The sequence below is a fragment of the Echiichthys vipera genome, assembly GCF_963691815.1.
Source record: "Echiichthys vipera genome assembly, chromosome: 9".
In the NCBI taxonomy this organism is placed as follows: Eukaryota; Metazoa; Chordata; class Actinopteri; order Perciformes; family Trachinidae; genus Echiichthys; species Echiichthys vipera.
Genome location: NC_139834.1, coordinates 30,797,160 through 30,818,464, shown reverse-complemented (window position 1 = coordinate 30,818,464; position 21,305 = coordinate 30,797,160). Strand labels below are relative to the sequence as shown.

Below are 21,305 nucleotides of genomic sequence, written 5' to 3'. Positions count from 1 at the left end.
ACACCAAAGCAAACCCTTGTTCCAGTGATATAATTTTCGTTAAATTGGGCCATTCTCTAAGGTGGAGTCAGTTAAATTGTGTATATTCCACCATTATTAAAAAGGTATTGTCTCTTATTTATTGGGATATTAGTAGTACAGTATGTTAGTGGAATGAGTACTTTACAGACAAATGGAAGTATGGGCGTTAAATATTACTCTAGTAGGATATTACGTGTGTTAAACACACTCCAGTAAAAGTACACAAGAGTATACACGTTCTCACTTCCTTGATTATGAGAGGACCCTCCTTTTTTAAGAATCATTTTTTGGAAAAAGACTTTGTGAAAACCAAATCTTGTTTTATATTTAGAAAGAAAATTTTATTTGCAGATGAGGATAATAAAAACACTTTTCTGAATAATGGCTCTCGTAATTGGGCGTTCCCTAATTCTTCTTTTATATAACGTACTCTCACACCCTCCCGTCAGTCTCCTGGGCTGACCTCATTCAAAAAATACATTGGAATTAAGATACGTCTGAATGAAGACACATAAAACTGTTTAATTATTATACAGTTTTGACCACACAGATAAATAACTGCTCTGTATATGGCACTGGTAAATCCTGGAGAGTCAAATAAATTAACTGCATTGTGTGTATAGTATGTTAAATGTATTATATAAGGCTTATTGACTCAATCATGCCACATTAAGATGCAATTTTGATTACAAAGATCCCAATTTAACCCTTTGATAGTATTAGGTGTAACACTTTATTTTGGTAAGCCTGCTCAGTTATAATTATAATTTCTGATGACCACCTGCAAATGCATTTTGGGAACTACAGAATGGAGGTCATGTACTGTAGGTTCAGGACGTGTTTAGCTTAGCTTAGCACAAAGACCGGAAGTAGGGGGAAATTGCTAGCCTAGCATCATCAAAAGATTTACATGTTGTATTTTGTTAGCTATGAAGCTTTAGCTGAGAGTAGAGTTCAAATCCTAAGGTGCTTTTATACAGAAAAGCCGTCACATTGGCATCCAAGCAAAGGTGGCAATCTGACGTCCTGTCTGTTTGAAACTGAGGCGTAATATTCCTCCTTCCCCAAAAGATGGCATGACATGAAGCGCAAAGTTCTGCTTCACGTCACGTCACATGAAATTGTAGTTCCCCTCATTTTTTTGTGCTAAGCTAGGTGGATCATATTGAGCACAGAGCTACTCCTTTAACCGCAAAGTTAAAGAGTGTGTCTGTTTCTAATAGTTATTTTTCACACTATTCCTCCGGTCTGATCTTTTGAAACAAAATAAAGTGTTACCAATAATTACAGGCATTAGGATTAGTAAAGACGGTGAATAAAAAGGTGACTGAGATGATCAATAATGATTAGATGTCGTTCCATAAAATCCACTATACCTGTCAGTTGGCCTGTTGGAGGCAGACAGCAGACACACAATGATCACCATATTGCATTGACTCACATGATGCAGTTACAGCTGTGTTAGTATTATTGTCTGAGCACATTCACTTTAAATTCTTCACTTTGGTGACGTTTTGTCAACATTCAAACAGTCAAACATGAGAGACAAAGTCCACTTTAATGGCTTTTGTTGATGAATAAAATAAATACATAAATCCTCTGTTCTCTGAACCCTGTCTGACTCTTCATTGGTTTTTTAAATCAGTTCTTCCCCTTCTGGCATGTTTACACTTTTCTTTTGTAATCTTAAAATGCTCCTTATAAGCGTATGGCACACTAAAATATAAAATAAATCCGACAGGTGTTGAAGCTCATCAATATTCAACTTATATATTTCTGATAAAAAAGTCTGACCAATCATTTTATTCGGTCCTAATAAAATGATTGGCCGAGCTTCCTGCCTGCCGAGCTTCCTGCCTGTCACAGCGTCCTTCCTGTCTCCTGTCACTGCTTGAGTGGCGCCTCTCTGCAGAGCGACAGAGCGAAAGAGTGACAGAGCGGTCTGTGAGAGAGAGCGACAGAGCGTCTGTGAGAAAGAGCGACAGAGCGGTCTTTGAGAGAGAGCGAGGAAGGGCGAAGAACTGATGGTTGAAGAGGCGAGACGCCAGTCACCATGGACTCATGGCTTTCCAGAGATGGAGGAGGCTGATGCAGATTCATCTGGAGCTAAAAAGAGATGAGATGGTGGAGGACTTTCTGTTGGACTGGAACTTTTACTTTGACTGATAAGTGATAAAAGCAGCATCCAGATGCTATCAGTTACCATTTACTATAGTTTTATAATACTATGGTATTTGGGGAGGAGGGAGCGTCAGAGGTCAGGCAGGGGGAGGAGGGTGGGACTTTGGAGGGAGGTGGAGCTGATCATGGTCACATTTTTACTAAGTGCTGTGAGACATGCCAGAGAGGGAAGAAATTCTTTAAATTATTACTAAAATGGTCAAATTAAAATGTATGAATATCAGATACAGCCAGCAAATACACTGATATTCAAAGTTTGGACAGACTTGTCTGATGTTCTTTGTGTGAAGTGAAAGTGCGCTCATAACGGCCTCTAAGTATTTTTTATTACAAATTAAAATAAAGCTTTCTTCCGCAGACCTACAGCCAGCACCAGAGAGAAGCACCAGTTTCAGTTTTCAGTCAAATCTTCTCTGTTTACCTGTTGAGAGAAGCCAGCAGAGCTTTGATGGCTTTACCGTCCGGATCCATCACCTCCTGCAGGAGACAGATGTCACAGCGAGACACAAGCTGCAGACAGACAGACAGACAGACAGACTTAATGCATTGAACCATTCAGTTTTCATGCCGTCTCAATAAAGCCTGCTTCATGAGATTTGAAATATGCTGTGAACGATGCTTTAACTCGATACAGACCAAGGGAGCAAACACGTCCAACTTGGAGAAACAGCGAGCTGACAGACATGTGGGCTTGTTCAAAGAGTTCAGAGAGCTGGGGCGGCCGGTGCCACAGTGGTTAGAGCAGTCGCCCCATGTAAAGAGTCTGAAGGTCCTCAAGGTTGTGGCTTAGACTTCGACCTGCAGCTCTTTGCTGAGTGTCTCCCCCTCTCTCTCTAACCCCATTTCATGTCTGTCCTATATAATAAAGGCCTGGAAATCTGCCAAAAAAATTATCTTTAAATATGTTGTAAGATGTAACGTTAAGTCAAGTGAGTGTCTATTTTGTGAAGGGAACTTTTTTTCACCATCAGAGTTGAGGCAGTCTGGGGTAAAGCTAACTGTTTAACTGTCTGATCTGGTTCACACATCTCTGTATGCAAACTGTTCACAATGGATACATTAACTTTTCCAAAACATGAGCTGGTGTTCACAAGTATGATCAACAACACCAGTTATAAATTATCTATTTTAAGCCAAGCAGTGCTGGTAATATGATCACAGCATGTACATTGTCTTTTTCTATCCTTGGCTCTCGCTCCCTTATCTCCCTTGCTTTGTTTCTTTGGAGCCTCTCTCTGTATTGCTCTACAACTTAAATCATGGAATTGGTCAACTGGTCTCTCAATGCAATTGACAGAATCTTCTCTACGAGAAGCTCAGGTTCGGGGGAACCTGTCGTCCCTGACGGAACGTTTGCAGCTGGTTACACGATTGACTCGTGGGAGCAGTGGAGGGTTGTGTGCCTGGCCATTCTTTCCGTGGAGGACATTGAGGATATCTACATATTTGGGATAACAGGCTTTCTGCTGATAGGTAGGCACTGGCTTGGTGTATCAGAAAATTCGGAAGTTTGTGGCAGCAGTCAAAAGCCTCGTTGAGCTACCCGGCACGATTGATGGATGGAGTGGAGCTGTTAGACTGTGGTTCTTAACCTCTATTTGGATACCACCTTGGATAAAGGTGTGAACACTTTGACGATGATTTTACACCATGCCTTGGGAACCATCTTGGAACGAGCTGTGCACAGACGGAGGTTATTGAACACCAAATGGGAACGATTTTGGAGAAGTTAACAGCTTTGCAGAGGCGTATGGATCATATTGGTGACCAAGACAGACATTTAGAATAGTCGTGTCTATTGAAATACGACTGCTCGCCCCAACCATAATAATCTAATCTGCATTCCAACCCTCTCTCTGTAGCTGCCTTGGCCAAGGTTGCTGCTGGAATAACTCCTCCAGGAGAACACTGTTGTGAGACGCTCTGCACATCCTCCCCCCTTTGTTCCTTCATGGACACCTGTTGGTTGTTGACTCTGGCTGGGGCCAAATCAAGGACGTCTCCATGGCAACTTGCTGTGTTATCGCGCTGACACTCTGCGGACTGAGACACTGACTGGGTAGCTGGTCGAGGCGACCCTACAGGCTGATATCACACACGCATCCATGGTCACTTACATAAATATATGCAACAATCCCCCTCACCCACCACCCATCCCACGCCTTCGCAGCTTTCACCCTCCTGGACGACAGGCGTGGTTCGCTAGGGCGCCTGTGACGACTGCCTTTCTGCCTGTCTCTGCGGGAAACCTCGCTGACCTTTTTCCCTTACCCAATATGCAAACTGTTTCGAGTTTTCTGTTTTATGGGCTTTTTTTAATTCTTCAAATCCTGCACTGTGCTTCCCACAGGAGTACAGTGTGGTTTTTTTTATCCTCACCCCACGCCCCCATCCCCACCCTCATGTGATGTACCCCTTTCCTACCCTCTTTTGTAAAATAATTTCCCCTCGGTGATGAATACACAATCCAATTGACTAATTGATTGATAGATAATATCTATTGTTATTTATATTAGTAGAAAATGGTCTTAAAGCACAGACCTCCACCAGGTCTGAATCATTTGTATTGTACTTTATAACATATTAGGTAGCAATAAAGCTCAGCAACTTTTACAAACATGTTGTGTCAGCTAATATCTTATTCCATTACTTTTGATTAGAGATTCACGATATTGGCGCAAATTGTCTAATTGGCAGTCCAGTCATTTCTTTTTTATTAATATCATACACAGCAATACAGTGATCTGGTGACTTGAATTCAAATAATATAAAGCACATTTATATCTGTGTTAATCTTAACCTTTTTTTGACAAGGTTAAATGTTGATGTGAAGTATGACAGGTATACGCTTCATTCATTCAACCGTAGGATCGGAATCGGTATCAAGTATCAGCCGATACGCTCAGCCCAGGTATCTGTAACAGATTGGGTCAGAAAAAACTGGATGGGTGCATCTCTAAGTTACACCCCAGTTGCGCTGGCGCTGTAGGATACGGCTGCCCCTCCAGTAGCTCTCCGGTTTTGACCCCTTTCCTCCGGAGCTGAGGAGGATATCCAGGGGCTGCAAGGCCTGGGGGGAAGCTAAAGGCCGAGAGAGCAGAGATAACCCGTACCGGATGCTAACGATGACCTGCCGGGAGTCCCTGTCGTGAGAGCCGACAGAGACACAGAAGCGAGCGGAAAAAGCAAAGGTGGGGTACTCATGTATGTACAGTGCCTATCATAAGTATTCACCCCCTTGGATGTTTTACCATTTTATTGCTTTCAAAAATCAATCATGGTCAATAAAGTTTGGCTTTTTTCGCACAAAAATGTATTGGAAAAAACTCTCTACAAAGTAATGCGAATGAAACAAAATTAGATAAAGAAATATAATTGTTTGCATAATTATTCACCCCCTTTTAAATGTAATGGTCTAATTTAATAGGGGTCCATCCAATTGGTGCCAATAGTCTCACAAATAGTGTAATGAAGATCACCTGAGTGGTGTGGGTGTGTCTCAAGTGATTGGGGTATAAAACACCCGTGTCTGAAGGGTCCAGAGACCGGTTGATCAGTATTCCTGGCTACCATTACACCATGAAGACAGAATAACACTCCAGGCAACTCAGGGAAAGGGTTATTGAAAAGTACAATTCAGGGGAAGGATACAAAAAAATTTCCAAGGCACAGTGCTAGCCCCTCTTCTCTTCACCCTGTACACCTCGGACTTCTACTACAACTCTGAGCTGTGTCACATACAGAAGTATGTCGATGACACAGCCATTGTGGGATGTATCAGGGGTGACAGAGAGGAGGAGAATTGGAATCTGGTGGGGGACTTTGCTCTCTGGTGCCACACTAACCACCTACAGCTCAACACCTCCAAGACGAAGGAGCTGGTAATTAATTTTGGGAGGTCCAGACCAAGACCGCGACCAGTCCTGCTAGAGGGAGCTGAGGTGGAGGCTGTGGATTCATACAAATACCTCGGGCTGTGGCTGGACAATAAACTGGCTGGGACTGTCCCAGCCTGGTCAGATGCGTACATGAACTGATGAAGCCTCTTGGATGAGAGGTGAAACATCTTCCTAGACAAATAACCAAGTCCAGTTGCTTTTGACTGAAATTGCTTAGGGGATAACGATGACCTGGACAAATGAGAACATTCACAGGCTTATGGTTACTAAACCAATCTATGATATTTAAATGTAGTACCTTGTTCCTTGCTCAGTGTCATAACCATTGAACGTAAGTTCACTCTGAGTCGAACGTGATGTCAGTCTTTGCCAACCGCATCTTACCCAGAGCTGAGCTACTGACCAGAGCACACGCACGTAAACAAACTGACGAACCGGGGTAAGTAACGTGATAAAAACCACGTAAATTAATGATTAATCCTCGGGCAGCATCTTGGTAAATCTTTCGTTTATTTTGGAAAAGTCGTGTGAGCTTGCCAGAGAGAGAGAGGGGCGTCGGTTTTGTCTTGTTAAGCTTCTTTGAAAATTTAGGTAAAAACCACACTACATACCAAGAGGCTAGTTAGGCCCCGAGGTTAGCTGTTGATCCTTTCATTGGAGTGTGTTCAAAAAACCAGTCGGAGTCCCCGATATGTTTCCTAATGTTTTAAACCTACTGTGGTACCTGCAGTATCATTGTGAACTTGTAAAGTAACTGAAAAGAGATCGCAAAACCGAGCTAGTGCAACGCTAATGCTAATCGCAGCTAACTCTGGTATTAATTGTAATGGGAGTGCTAATTGTGTGGCTGCATATTATAGAAAAAAAGATGGCAAATGATGCATGTTTGTGTTGATATGATGTCAGGTGTGATAGAAAAAGTGTTTTTCAGTTAAAGTAATGTGCATACTGTGTTTTACTGCACTGAGGTTGTTTAAATATTTATGTCTGTTAAAAGAGTTAAAAGGAATATAATCTATGGCATAAAGGATAAATATTTATGTTAAAAGATAAATGGTTGATGGAGCTGTTTAAAATATGAATATTGCTTATTAAAACAAATAAGTGCATTTATGTTGAGATATAAGTTCATGATGGGCAATTGTCATGGTAAAATACTTATCCTGTGCTGTAATAAAATATACAGACTCTTTTACAATTCTTTGAATGCTGTATATCCTGGATCTGGGTATAGATTTGGAAGATATTGAGTGAAAGATGAAAGTAAAAAGATGTCATGATTTGATTAGAGAGTAATGGTTATTTGTTCTGCACTCTATGTGTAGACTGTTTTTTTTCATTTTAAAGGATTAGGACTTGATTCAGATTCCGAACTGAGGGGGTTGGGTGGCGAGCCAAAAAGGACGATCGACTCAGACGGAGCGGTGCACAGTCTGGCCAACTGTGGGATCCACTCGGAGGAACTTCAGACATCATATGGTTACTACCCGGGTAGTAACCATATGAACAGAACTGAAACTAACTCTGACCTTCTGCAAAGAAGGAGGGACACTTTCTTTTGACATTATTTTATTTTACTATTTTTCCAACTTTTTGAAAGAGCTTTATTTTTTTTATTTTTTTATGTCTTTATTTTCATATACGACAAAATATCATTTACCTTGCAATAAACTGTAAACTTCATGCTATTGTGTTTAAAAAACTATTACCAGCCGTCCAAACCTAGAGAGATTGTAGGTGTCATAGTGTGTTCTTCCCATCAGGCTAAAGGCGCTAAATTCCTGTAGGAACCCCGATAGCAATGGCTCTTTTGTGAGTCCTTTGTGTCTGTTTTTCTGCTCAGCGTCACAGGAAGGGAGTGGGAGATAAGATGTTTTTATACTTGTTTCAATATGAGATAAGGTGTGTTTTACAACCTCAAACCCTCCTAGGGTAATTAAAACCCAGAACTTCAGGACGGAGGACCTTTTATCCTAAATCAAGGTCAAATCTGACCGCAATTTGAACTGGAGGGTCGGTCCCTGTTCTGGAGACAGAGGGACTTTCAGTGATAAGGACAAAGGAACAGGACGTAGGAAAGTTTGAAAAACAGCTAAAGTTCGATGTTTCATCGCAACTGGCTGTTCAAAGGCATTCTTGCAAATGTGTAACAGTGTATGCATTATTTGTATCTTGTTGTGATTATGTTTATGTGGTTTCAGAAGTGCAAAGTCTCTGTCTAATTCCTGAAATATTCTGTGTTTTAATAATACTTCCCTTCACTCAGTAGGGTTATCTGTTAAAACTGCCTGTCTAAAGATTTTGATTAAATTGGTTAGAAAGATTAGAAAGATTAATAACGGAAAATAAACCAGAGATAGTTTAATCTTCCCTGTTAGAATTCTGGAATATAAAGCAGTTAATACGCTCAGAACCAGAGGGTTGGGTTAGGCCAAGACCCCCCTTCTCGCTCCTCCAAGGAGATAAAGGAAGACAGACAGAGGTGTCTCACTCTCTTCTGTTTCACTTCATTCTTTACTTCACCTCCTGTACTCTTCTCTCTTCACTTCTCTCTTCTCCCCCTCTTCTGCGCTTGCTGCGTTTTTGTTTTTTTTGTTTCTTTTGTTCAACTTTGTTGTCCAAAAGTTCGCTAATTAGAGCTAGTTTAAGTCCGCCACCAATATTATAAAACAGCATCGTAGGTCTGAATAACTCTGGTCTTAAACTTTTTTTTAATCCACATATAACCCTTTTTCACTCATCTATTCAGTGTTGCACTATCATGTTTTCTCCTTGCTAGTTAAACAAATAAATGTCTATGTCTATGTCGTTGTGAGAGTCTTCCCTTTTGTGCAGAAATTGATGGTCACTGATAAGGCCGTGGTACGAACTAACGCGTTCGAGACAAGACTGATAAAGTATAAACAATCAATTACTTTAAGTGCTAACAGGTATTAAACCTTAACCAAAGTTTAATAAACATCCTGTCTTACTTTGGTGTGGTGCCCTACTCCGAGTTAAAATAAATCCAAAATTTTAACGAGTCAAGTTAATTCATAATTAATTCAGCGACTAATATATTCTAGCCATAATACCTGTAGGCTTACTCTCCTACATTATTCTGGTGCCCCGTGTGAGGCCTTTCAAACCATCCTCTCTGCAAGAACGGAACGATTATTGTCAGAATATCAGCGGGTATTTACCCCCTTTCCATTGCAAATTACTCTTTGTTTTTGTTTTTTAACGTGAGCGTATGATTGAAACCTGCGTGTTATTGTAGGATTGTGCACATTTATAAACCGGTTAGAACCGTTTGCGCTGCGCCAAGGTTCTGGATAATAAAATTCTGATCATATTGTTGTTGCTGCGCGGTGCCAGTACAAATGAATAGACAGAAATAGCCCGTTTCGTTAAGAGAACAGCTGACTCTGATGAACAGCTGCTCGCAGCGTGAGGCATGCGTCCCTGCATGTGTGGCAAACAAAAACCACATAGCAGAAGAAAATATTCTGATCACTTGGATAAAAGTGAAAAATAGTGCTTGAGAAACGTTGTGAAAGTTCCCTGCCTTCTGTGGTCTGTTGTTTGAAAACCTTGCGTTCTGAGCGTTGATGACGGCAGCTGAAAGCCGGTCTGCGTGTATTGTGAATTACTGCAAAGCTAAGCTGCAGTGAAGTTAACTCTTCACTGTCTGGACCAAACTGAGAAAAACAGTTTAAGTGACAAGCGGCCTCATTAGAGGAGGCGGAGCCAAGGAAGCTCTTTTTAAAACTTCCAGTCGGCCTCTTCCTGTAGTCAGTGAGACTCACACATGAAGTGAGATTCACCAGGAAGCGAGATTCACACAGGAAGTGAGATAGCGCGAGTGCGCAAACCTAAGACAGCGCCCCCGGTGGCTGGCTGCCTTAACATTGTGGCCGAATTGAATAGTAAATTGTAAAACCTGGAAGTGGCTACATCTGGTGGTGACATTCAATCATTACAACCTGGATTCTTCAAGTCAGCAAACTGAGGCCCAGGAAATAGTGAAGCCCATTGAAGTTAACGTTATAGCAACACTCTGTCAAACTGCATTGTTGAACTGATGTGCTTTGTTGTGAAATTGCAATCATTGATTGAGTTTGTAAAAAACACTTTAATTAATAACTTTTTAACAACAACAACAACAACTTTTTTTAATAACTATTATTCATTTGAAGGTTTCATTTAGAATGATCTTGTAAAAACCTCTTAGGTTTAGAACCATTGCCTCCCTTATATTAGAAACTTTAGATTTCTTAAAAGTGAACAAGAATAAAAACACTCAAAACTAGCTTACATCACAGAATAAAGTATAATCATCTCACCTTTCATTCTCTTTTACCACAACATTACCCTGCCTATTAGGACCATCAAATTTAAAATGATTTACACACCTTGATAGAATTTTTTTTCTTTTGCTTTGTTTCTGTTACTCTTAAATAAAACTTCAACAAAATGAGTGCAAATGAAGAAATGTAACGCCAATTAGCATAACAGACCCCCAGGACCACCTGGAGACAGCCTTGGTAGACCTAACACACGATACCTAACACAACACCTCCTGGCCTGGAGGGTGTTCTGTCTGAACTTTCATGTAAAGCCATAATGACACCACTGGAAGGTAAGGCCTGCGAACAGATGTTGGCATCTTTGGCTGAGGTGTTGTTTTACAAGCTTAAACAGGCTAACCACCTTTTAGAACAGGACACATGTAGACACGAGTTCCAGGTACTGGAGACCCAAAACCTCAAAACAGAACTTGAGGAAACGAAGGAGTCTTGAGTAGAAACAGAAAAACAAGTTTCTGAGCTAAAAGACCAACTTGAGCAACCACGGGATGAATCCACAGTGGAAAGAAGCGAACTTCAGCTCAAACTGATAGATGAGAATGAAGTGCTCGCTAGGCGCCTTCAGTGGCGTGAGCAACAGTGCCAGGAGTCAGTGGACGAGCTAAAAAGGGTAACGGCCCATATTGTAAGCCTTGACACTTGTCACGAAAAGATTAAAAAGCAGCTGGAGTCAGCTAAGATCAAGCTGGAAACTTCGGAATTAGCTAGAGAAGCTTTACTTACACGTCAGGAAACTAGAGACGCTGACATGGAGGAGCTTCAATATGCTGTCGAGATGGCTCAACAGTGACAGAAAAGAGCAGAGGCTGAGCTTGAAAACCTCAAGCAAAAGACATCCTACCCTAAGACTCCTTAGCTACCGCCCTTCGGGAGGAGGAGGTAGAAACCAAACCCCCTGAGAACATTCCTGAAAAACCTTGGCGACACCCTCTGCCGCCCACAGCCTATGTTTCATATTCTCAAAATGGTTTAAAACCCCTCCAACAAGGGAGGCGCTCTCCCTCGCCTCAACCTGCTCCACCATCCAACGCGTATCAGTCTCGCGATTTCATTGACCCGATGATTCGTGACTCAAATCGCGCTGGACCCAGAACAGGTGCATTATACAACTCGTATGACGCGACCGTCCCACATCCCTTTCCGTTCTCAGCTCTAGCCCCTCCTTCACAGACTTGCATAAGGTTGTCTGATCATATGAGGGGGGTTTCTCCCCCTCAGCCTTCCACACCTTCAACCGGTTACCCCATGCGTGGACCCTCTGACCGAGACCTGGATAAGATGGTCCGCAATGTAAGCCGATTTGAGCCTAAACCAGGTGGCGTACATGACATCGATTCTTATCTTGAAGATATAGAGTTTTATCTGCGAAAATTCCCCAATGCTTCAGTAAATGACAAAATCTATCTGATTAGGGTGACTTCCAACCAACATGTCAGCAAGTTCATACAAAGACAACCTTGTCACGTCAAAGGTGATTATGGTAACCTTTGTATAGCTTTGAAGGCTGAGTTCAAAGGCTAAACACCCACGCCGGGCTTGACCAAAGCCTTGACAATCAAACAAGGTAGGCAAGAAACCCCTCAGGAATACTATGAGCGTCTCCATATGGCGTAATTTGGGCCAAGAAATGACATTGAAATGGAAGAAGAATTCCACTTTAAGCAACTTTTCGTTTGGAATCTTCACCCAACAACCAGTCATCACCTTGGGATCATGGCATGCCCAGAAACCATCAACAGTCAACAGCTACATGATCTAGCTATGAAGGGTTTTGCCAAACAAAGACAAACAATGGTGAAAACCATGGAACCTACTTGAACATCAGCACTCCGTCCTCAGACCTGGAGCTGGAAGGAGCTGCAGAGGCCAAGCCAAGGTAGGCCCCAAACTCCTCACAGTCTTACCAGTCGGAAAAAAACAGACAGAAAGGTTACCACTCTCAACGATCTGACTCCGGACGTGGGCACACACAAGCACCGTAGTCATACTCATACTCACACTCACAACGGTTTGACTCAAACCAGTACCCCTCGGATTTTCGTCAGGGTAGGTCTCCCTCTAACCGGTGGAAAACTGGCAAAACCGAGATTATAGGAATCACAACGGACATGGGTCCCGAGACTGTGCTCTTCGTTATTCAACAAACTACAGAGAATGGTGCGTCAATCCAACAGGAACTTGACCCTACAACCCTGCTTGCTGGAGATTCAGCAGTACTCATCCACAGGTGAAACTGTGACCGCAAAAGCGGCAATCCACTTCACCATCGGGCTTATGAGCCACATCCATCCAGTGTACGTGTCTCATCTAGGGTCCATCGCTCTTCTTATCGGTCAGGACCTCCTTAACCGCTTCGAGCTACTGCTTGATTACAAGCTTTTGGAACCCTGGGCACAGGTGAGGAGGCCTCTTTCCTTGACCCCTTCTCAGGGCGCTGTAAACAGACCGCAATGGCAATTCGACGCCGAGTCTTTTCCCTTCCCTCCCAGCCCACTTGTCTGTGCGGTCACTCGGGCCCAGGCAGCGGCTCCTACCCCTGCTACGGCGCTGGCGGCTGTTTCATCACCAATCCCTCAACATGGCTATTAGCCAGTTGCTTCTGACTGTGACTGACGCTTCCGCCCACAGCGTCTCCGCCGAGGACCTTAACATGATTCCTGTTTTGCGGCACCTGTACCATGCGTGGCTGTCTCTGTGCGTCGTCATGGGACTACTCGTTCACGACTCCAAGGACCTCACTTCCTCTGCTTTCGTGGGTCCTAGCAGCCTCAGGGGGCTGAGGCTAATGCACGCCCATGACTCCCAATGCGCAGGCCATAAAAGAACCAAAGCAACACGCCAAGCGCTCCAACAGTTCGCCTACAGTTACTATATCTTTGCTCAACTGAACAGAAAGGACAACCAGGGAGCCAGTAAAACTTACTCGCAAGCTTCTCCCTCACTGGGCTGGTCCTTATGTAATCACAGACAAATTTCTGCCGTGGTTTACCAGATCAAGGTTAGCAGAGGTCAGAAAGAGCCAACGTTTAAATGGGTAAATAGAAACCAGATTAGACCACACAAAAACCCCATGGGACTTGTAGGGGACGCCAACGTCTCTATTTAGGTCATAAAAAGGGATAAAACACCTAAAGCACCAAAGGTGCCAATAGCGAGTAGGAAAAGAGGAAATCTCAGAATTATTATTATATTTTATTTTTATTTTTTTTGTGTTGTTTGAAAATTCAAAGAAAATTGATTGTAGGTTCATCTCAAAGCCACCCAATTGAAGTACTGGACACTTCAGGGGGGTAGCCGACAGATTAAATTGTATATCTAATCATGTGTATTCTTCTCGCCAGGATGACCTGGCTGCTGACACTCCTGACGCTCAGCCTGGTGACCACTGCTGTCCTTCCTGAGATAACAAAACCAGGACAGAACTCCGGGATTGTTCTTGAAGAACAACCGGGACTTCTGATCACCAATTGTTTTACACACACAGAAAGTTTTGTCAGACTAAACCCCCTCGACGTATGTCGGAAAAACGTGCCGACCACAGTAGAACTCACTAGCTGGGCAGGCCTACAATGGAATGAAGATGTGGTCATGCATGCCGAAGCAGATGTGACGCACATGCTGCAGCAGCTGCAGAAGTTCACAATCACTCAGTTGGAACTGAGTGGGTTTGGTCGTCGACCCAAGCGGTTTATCGGCGGACTCCTGACGGCGGCTGCTGTCGTGGGATCCCTTTTTGGATTGGGACTCTCCTCGGTCAACGCTGTCAGTCTGTCCATGTGAAACGCCAAATGGGTGAATTACAGGCCGAAATTCCAGACCTCAGAGCACAGGTTAACCGACAACAGCGCAAGTTACAAGTGGTAGGACAGTCATTGAAAGGAACCATCCTCGTAGTGAACACTTACAGCGAGGCCCTGAATAAGACCATCCGCGCCATAACCTCTCTCCTGTCAGTTGTTTCGGTTGATTATGCTCACATTCAACTAGTTACCCTGCTGATGAACGACATGCTGAGAGACATAGGATTTTCAGTGGATAGCTTAGCGATGGTTAAGATTCCCCCATACCTCATTCCCCTTTCTCTGCTGCAGAACATTCTGGCAACCACCACTAGGGACGTCGTCGTAGTCACCCCTCTTCAGGCCCATTTAGCATACTCGCTAGGTAGCGCCATTCCCATTTATGTCAATCGAGAACAGAGAGAGATAGGGTTCATCATCAACCTCCCTATCATTGCTGCTGAGAACATTTACCGATTGAAGGACGTTGTGAATGTGGGATTCTGGCAGGGCGACACACACGTTAAGGTGCAGACCCCGTCACTCATCGCCTACCATGATAACAACCCGAAACTGTATTTGGCCCCAAATTTGAGGATGTGCACCCTCATAAAGGACATTCATTGCATTTGTCCCAGTAAGCCCTTTATACGGGACAACACAGACCGAATTTGTGGACTAAAAGCCATGACTACTGACTCTTGTTGCCCAACAACCGTTACACCCAGATCCTGAATCACAGCGACTCAGGCTGAAATTGTAGGACGATGTTAGTTGGTTAACACACCAGTAAGGACAGCTACTTTGACTTACGACCAGCATGACACTGCCACCCGCATAACTCTACCCAACCAGACATTATGGATCAGCGTACCAAAGAACATGCCATCCTACATGTTGATGATGTGGCACTCTACTACTTAGACTCGGATCAATACGAGAGTGAGATTGAGGTTTCTGAGTTCTTCAGAAAGCATACTCTAGAACTAAGCCCAGAAACCATTCAGCAAGTGCAATATGAAGGGACTAGGACCATTGATCTGACTCCGGTTGATGATGTACTAAAATAAATCTCCTCTCAAAAGAAGGACCCTATCCAGCCCATCACGTATGCCTGGTCAACCCCTGACTCAGTGCTCGCAGCCGCTGTAGTATTAGGTTATTTTATAACTTTCGCCATGGCTTTCTTCTACCTCAACAAGTGTACCAGTGGGTTAACAAAGATAGTTAGACACAGAGGGACAGAACCAAATGATCCTCCCGCCGGACTCCTTGTAGTGGAGAAAGGGAGTGATGAGTCACCTGAGATTTTTGCCCAGACCCCCTCCGTCTTCTAGCAGATTGCGAATAACCGAAGAAATCAGTCTAGAGATAGCTAGGTTTCTTTATTAACGGTATGCCCCTATCTTTCCTTATCCCCTTTTACCTTTACAAAATTAACACCAACGTTTAACCATGAGCTGTGCCATAACCAATTTTGCCTCCTCAACGACGACGGGCAGAACTCCCCATCGATGACCAGTGGAGCCCTTCCACGAGGACCCGCAGGACTTCTCGAGCCAAAGGTTCCAAATTCTTTGCTCGACAACAGGGGGGAATTGTAGGAACCCCGATAGGAGGCTCTTTTGTGAGTCATTTGTGTATGTTTTTCTGCTCAGCGTCACAGGAAGGGAGTGGGAGATAAGATGTTTTTATACTTGTTTCAATATGAGATAAGGTGTGTTTTACAACCTCAAACCCTCCTAGGGTAATTAAAACCCAGAACTTCAGGACGGAGGACCTTTTATCCTAAATCAAGGTCAAATCTGACCGCAATTTGAACAGGAGGGTCGGTCCCTGTTCTGGAGACAGAGGGACTTTCAGTGATAAGGACAAAGGAACAGGACGTAGGAAAGTTTGAAAAACAGTTAAAGTTCGATGTTTCATCGCAACTGTCTGAATCATTCATGTCCCATCAATGCATGTTACTGATTCAGCTTCTTCCCCGGAGCTGTTTGTGCTTTGTCGTCTCGCAGGTCTCTGCTGATCGTGGTGGTGCTTGCTGCCATGGTCCTACATGACGCTTCCTGCTGCTATTGTCACTGTTATTCATATATACTATCACTAGTTTAATAAACTATAAAATTTGTAGCTGTATCGTAGCTGCTATTGCCACTACTCATCATTGATCATGTTTGCCACCATAATTATTATCATTTTCATATTCTGTCACCTTAGCTGTGCTTGTTTCTACTATTCTGTTGTATTAACTGCCTTAACATATACGTTATATTCACATTACTATAAATATTATAGTTACTGTTAGGCTTTGCTTGCATCTCTGGAAGTGTGTCTGTCTGTCTCTCTCTGTCCATCTGTGTGTCTTTTCTCTCTTTCTCTCTCCTTTTCTTCCTCCCCAACCGGTCAAGACAGATGGCCGTCCTCCACAGAGCTGGGTCTGTCTGACGTTCCTGCCTGTTATAGGGAAGGTTTTCGTTGCCACTGTACTCTACAGAGGAATTGTTGGGTCTATGTAAATCATAAATAAGTCATTGAGTGTGGTCTTTACCTACTCTGTAAAGTGTCCTGAGATAACTTTTGTTATGATTTGACACTATAAATAAAATTTAATTGAATTGAACTGGCTGTTCAAAGACATCCTTGCAAATGTGTAACAGTGTATGCATTATTTGTATCTTGTTGTGATTATGTTTATGTGGTTTCAGAAGTGCAAAGTCTCTGTCTAAGTCCTGAAATATTCTGTGTGTTAAAATTACTTCCCTTCACTCAGTAGGGTTATCTGTTAAAACTGCCTGTCAAAAGATTTTGATTAAATTTGATATCAGAAAGATTAATAACGGAAAATAAACCAGAGGTAGTTTAATCTTCCCTGTTAGAATTCTGGAATATAAAGCAGTTAATTCGCTCAGAACCAGAGGGTTGGGTTAGGCCAAGAACCCCCTTCTCGCTCCTCCAAGGAGATAATGGAAGACAGAACGAGGTGTCTCACTCTCTTCTGTTTCACTTCATTCTTTACTTCACCTCCTGTACTCTTCTCTCTTCACTTCTCTCTTCTCCCCCTCTTCTGCGCTTGCTGCATTTTTGTTTTTCTTTGTTTCTTTTGTTCAACTTTGTTGTCCAAAAGTTTGCAAGAGACGTTACTTTATATTTAGTTTTCTTACTGTAAGTAAGTATTTTCGTTTATTATTCTATTTTTATCGCACGACTTTATAAGTTTTCTACGACACGTTTAAACTTTTATAAGTACAATTAAACCCCTCGTGCTGTCTTTGCCTTTTTGTCCGTCCGGCAAATTGCATCAAACTCGCGACACCAGTCCACAGAACCGATCAGACACCTGGCCTGGTTAAAGATTTCCAAACAAACACGATAATAAAGCAAAAGAAAAGCTTTGTCATTCCTCATGGTGCCAAAAAGATATTTCAGTCAAATAAAAAGGTATTTCTGCAGATCAAAGTGACTGGGTGGCTCCTAATGTGTCGCAAATAAATATATACACATATAGTCTAATAGATGTCTTAATGACATAAATGTCAGCCCCATCACGTTATAAACTTCAAATGGATCCTGATTATTTAGTTCCAAGAAACATTGAAGTTTAAAAAAAGACATATCTTTGCTATACCCACAGAGATTCAGTTATGTATATTTACATATTATGATCCAGATAAAAGCAGTTCACATATCTATTGTCAGAGCCTCTACAGGGGAGAGGTCAGAGCCCCTGCCCCTCAAAAGGTCTCTGTACGGCCCTGCACCACACATTGCTACCTGCTCTGTGGAAACACTGATCAACATTTATAAACTCACTGATGATGCTGCAACAGCAATTAAACAATGCACAGTACACTATTTCCACACCTTTTAAACTGAAATTGCATCATCTAAGCAGCAGAAAAAACATTTCAGTGTGTGTGTTTGTGTCCTACCCGTGTCAGCGTGTGCAGCACTCTGTAGTTTGATGCTTTGGCAAAATTGAATTTCTGCACATTGAAGGCGCAGATCTTGAATCCTGAAGCTGCTGCTCTTCCGACCAACAGGGTGAGGAGAGAGGAGAGGAGGAGGAGAGGAAGAGGAGGAAAGCGACATCTCATGGTTGATCTGTGGAGAAAACAAAAAGACACACAGAAGTCACCAAACAGGTTTCATGTGTCCAAAATAAAAAAAATCATAATCTGTAGTTTGCTGTTGAATGTTTGAGCCACGTAAAGTCTGTTATATTAAAGAAGGTTTTCCTCAGAACTAGTTCACAGTCAATGACTTTCAAAAGACCCTTTTACACATGCACTGAGAACTGATCCGGACATTAACAGGCGTAGGACACAAAACGGACGTCTGGTCCATATTGAGGTAAGAAGAAGAACATGGACAATAAAATACAGGATGCAACACAAAATATTAATGAGCATGCATATCTTTTACATGCCTAATGAAGAAGAAGAAGAACCAAAGAAGACAAAGATGATGAAGACAAAGACTACGAAGAACCCGACTGAGATGATGAAGACAATGAAAAAGAAGATGAAACAAAGAAGACAAAAAAGACGATGAAGAATCCAACAAAGACAATGAGGATGAAGTAGTCGGAGATGATGAAGACGATGAAACAAAGACAAAGACAACAAAGAAGATGAAGACGATGATGACTGATATGATGAAGACAATGAGGAAGATGAAGACAATTATGAAGTAGAAGAAAAAAGGCGAAGACGAAACATAGAAGACGACAATGGAGAAGATGACAAAGAATACGAAGATTAAACAAAAATGACGAAGAATATGAAGAGGACGATGACACAAAAAAGACGAAGGGAAGAAACAAAGAAGACGATGAAGACATTAACCGTCAGGTCTGTCTTCAGGTCAGAAAAAGTCGATTAAGAAAATTAAACAGATGATGCAACACATATTTAACACGTCTGATCACATTAATAAAGACAACACAACTTTCAGTCCGTCTCTAAGTGGGTTCTGACTTCCTGTCAGTCAGCTCTAGGCCCATCCGCTCCTGCTGAAGAAGTAGACGCGACCCTTTCAGGGGACAGATCTGCTGCTTTTACTCTGCCATGAAAATGCCTGTTTCTGATGAGTCAGTCCTCAGTGAAGAGAGAGGACAGAGTCAAAAGTCAGGATAGACACAATCACAGCAGGAAGGGTAACCTGTGATTTTGTGCATTTCTCATTTTCAGGTTAAGTGGTTGGACTGGTCTGAGGAAGCGTGTTCAGACCTGAGGGGACAGAGGACGTACTGAAGCAAAAGCATGGAGACATTTTCACTTAAGCTTTAACACATTTGACAGAGTTATCCAAGAACAAGAAGAGGACGAAGAACAAGAAAATGAAGACAAAGAAGAAGACGAAGACAAAGATGAAGAACAGGAAGACAAAGACGAAGAACAAGAAAACAAAGAACAAGAAAACAAAGAACAAGTAGACGAAGAACAAGAAGAAGACAAAGATGAAGAACAAGAAAACTAAGAACAAGAAGACAAAGATGAAAAACAAGAAGAACAAAGAATAATTAGACAAAGATGAAGAACAAGAAGAAAACAAAGAACAAGAAGACAAAGACGAAGAACAAGAAGACAAAGACAAAGATTGAGAACAAGAAGGAAACAAAGAACAAGAAGACAAAGATGAAGAACAAGAAGACGAAGAAGCCCCCACCACAGCGATGGTTCCTGGTTCCAAAAACGCCAGTTCTTTGACTGTCCACTAGGGGTAGATTTGATAATAGAGCAGTTTCTCATTGACCCCCATATTAAACAGGCCGTTTTCACAGCATCATTAAACCTGTTTAAGGCCTGGGACAAAAAAACATTCTAGTCTGTATGTTTAAGTCATATCTTCATGACAACACTGAGGGGGGTGAATTTTTTTGTACCAGGCTAGTTTTTAATTTATTGGAGGTTAAAGTTTATAAATAATTACGGGCGTGGCCTCTTGAGTGACAGCTAGCCTCTGGGGGAGAGAGACTGGAGGTGGTGGGACCAGTAGAGTGACTTCTGTTGAAACACTCCCTCAACACGTTTACTTTGTAACCTTTTAAAAATAGGGAGGATTTTGCAACTCAAGACGTGGAGTCTGGACATCCTTCCACACAAACATTTGAGTTTCAGAAACTTTGATTTTCTGCATTCTGGTGACTTAAAGACTGAATAAATAAAAGTTCAAGTACTTTACTTACGCCTCAGATCGTGCATTGACAGCCACTACACGACTTTAGACCTGATTTTCTGATTTGGGAAGTGGGTACAGAGGCACAAGAATGGTGTACAGAATACACATTAAAGTGCTGTTGAGTTATTAACCAACTTAATCTCATTAAAGACTAGAATGACTGACAACTGTGTCTGACCTGGTGTGGCAGCATTTAGAATTGAATAAATAACAGAAATAAAAATAGCCAATCATCTAATTTATTAAGTTAACACCCAACTGCAATCCATTAGTCACTGTTTCTTTATCACTGTAGTGTCATTAGATACCCAGGGCCAACAATTTAGATTAACAATAAACATTACATTTATAACAAATTACTTATAAGTTTGACATATTTTAACTGACTAACATTTAGATAAACAAAAATAACAATCATAATAATAAACAGAAAACAAACTACATTAGACTGTAATGTGGAGGTCAGACAATGATTGAAAAACCCTTTCACAGAGCACAGAGCATAGACTGAGGGCTCTGAGTCCTTAAAGAGGAGGAGCAGACACTCCCATCTGCTTCCTCCTCTCTCCGAACACACTGTAATCCCCACAGTGCATCTCCTTTGTTGTGGCGTCGTACACAAGCCAGTCGTGAACCTTGCCATCACCTTACACTTTGTATCAAAAGGTCTTTTTTTAATTCTATTCTTAATCGTCCTCCTCATCCTCTATTTGTTCTGCTACAGCCAGCGGCCTCTTCACGCCAGCAATATACCGCCACATTTTTTATTTTTCTTCTTCTTCTCGTTTTTTATTTTGAAAGTCCAAGAAAACAGCGGGCTTGCTTAGCAACAATAGGCCACCTGATTGGTCAACAACACGCAACACTTGCTCAGTGTTGTGTTGTCTTATTGGCTA

The 21,305-nt window shown here is 42.2% G+C and overlaps 1 protein-coding gene across 5 annotated transcripts in view; it reads right to left on the bottom strand.

Moving 5' to 3' along the window:
• LOC310951693 (deoxyribonuclease-1-like) overlaps positions 1–21,305 on the bottom strand; it is a 39,112-nt gene that overhangs the window by 12,995 nt on the left and 4,812 nt on the right. For 4 of the 5 annotated variants that reach the window (XM_083920051.1, XM_083920052.1, XM_083920054.1 and 1 more), the window contains 3 exons: positions 18,159–18,330; positions 2,624–2,712; positions 1,398–1,409 (listed from right to left, as the gene is read on the bottom strand). In XM_083920051.1, coding sequence (XP_083776177.1) covers positions 1,398–1,409; positions 2,624–2,712; positions 18,159–18,323 — 266 coding nt within the window. In that variant the 5' untranslated portion in view covers positions 18,324–18,330. The remainder of the gene's footprint in view (positions 1–1,397; positions 1,410–2,623; positions 2,713–18,158; positions 18,331–21,305) is intronic. The other variant, XM_083920055.1, reaches the window with a different exon arrangement.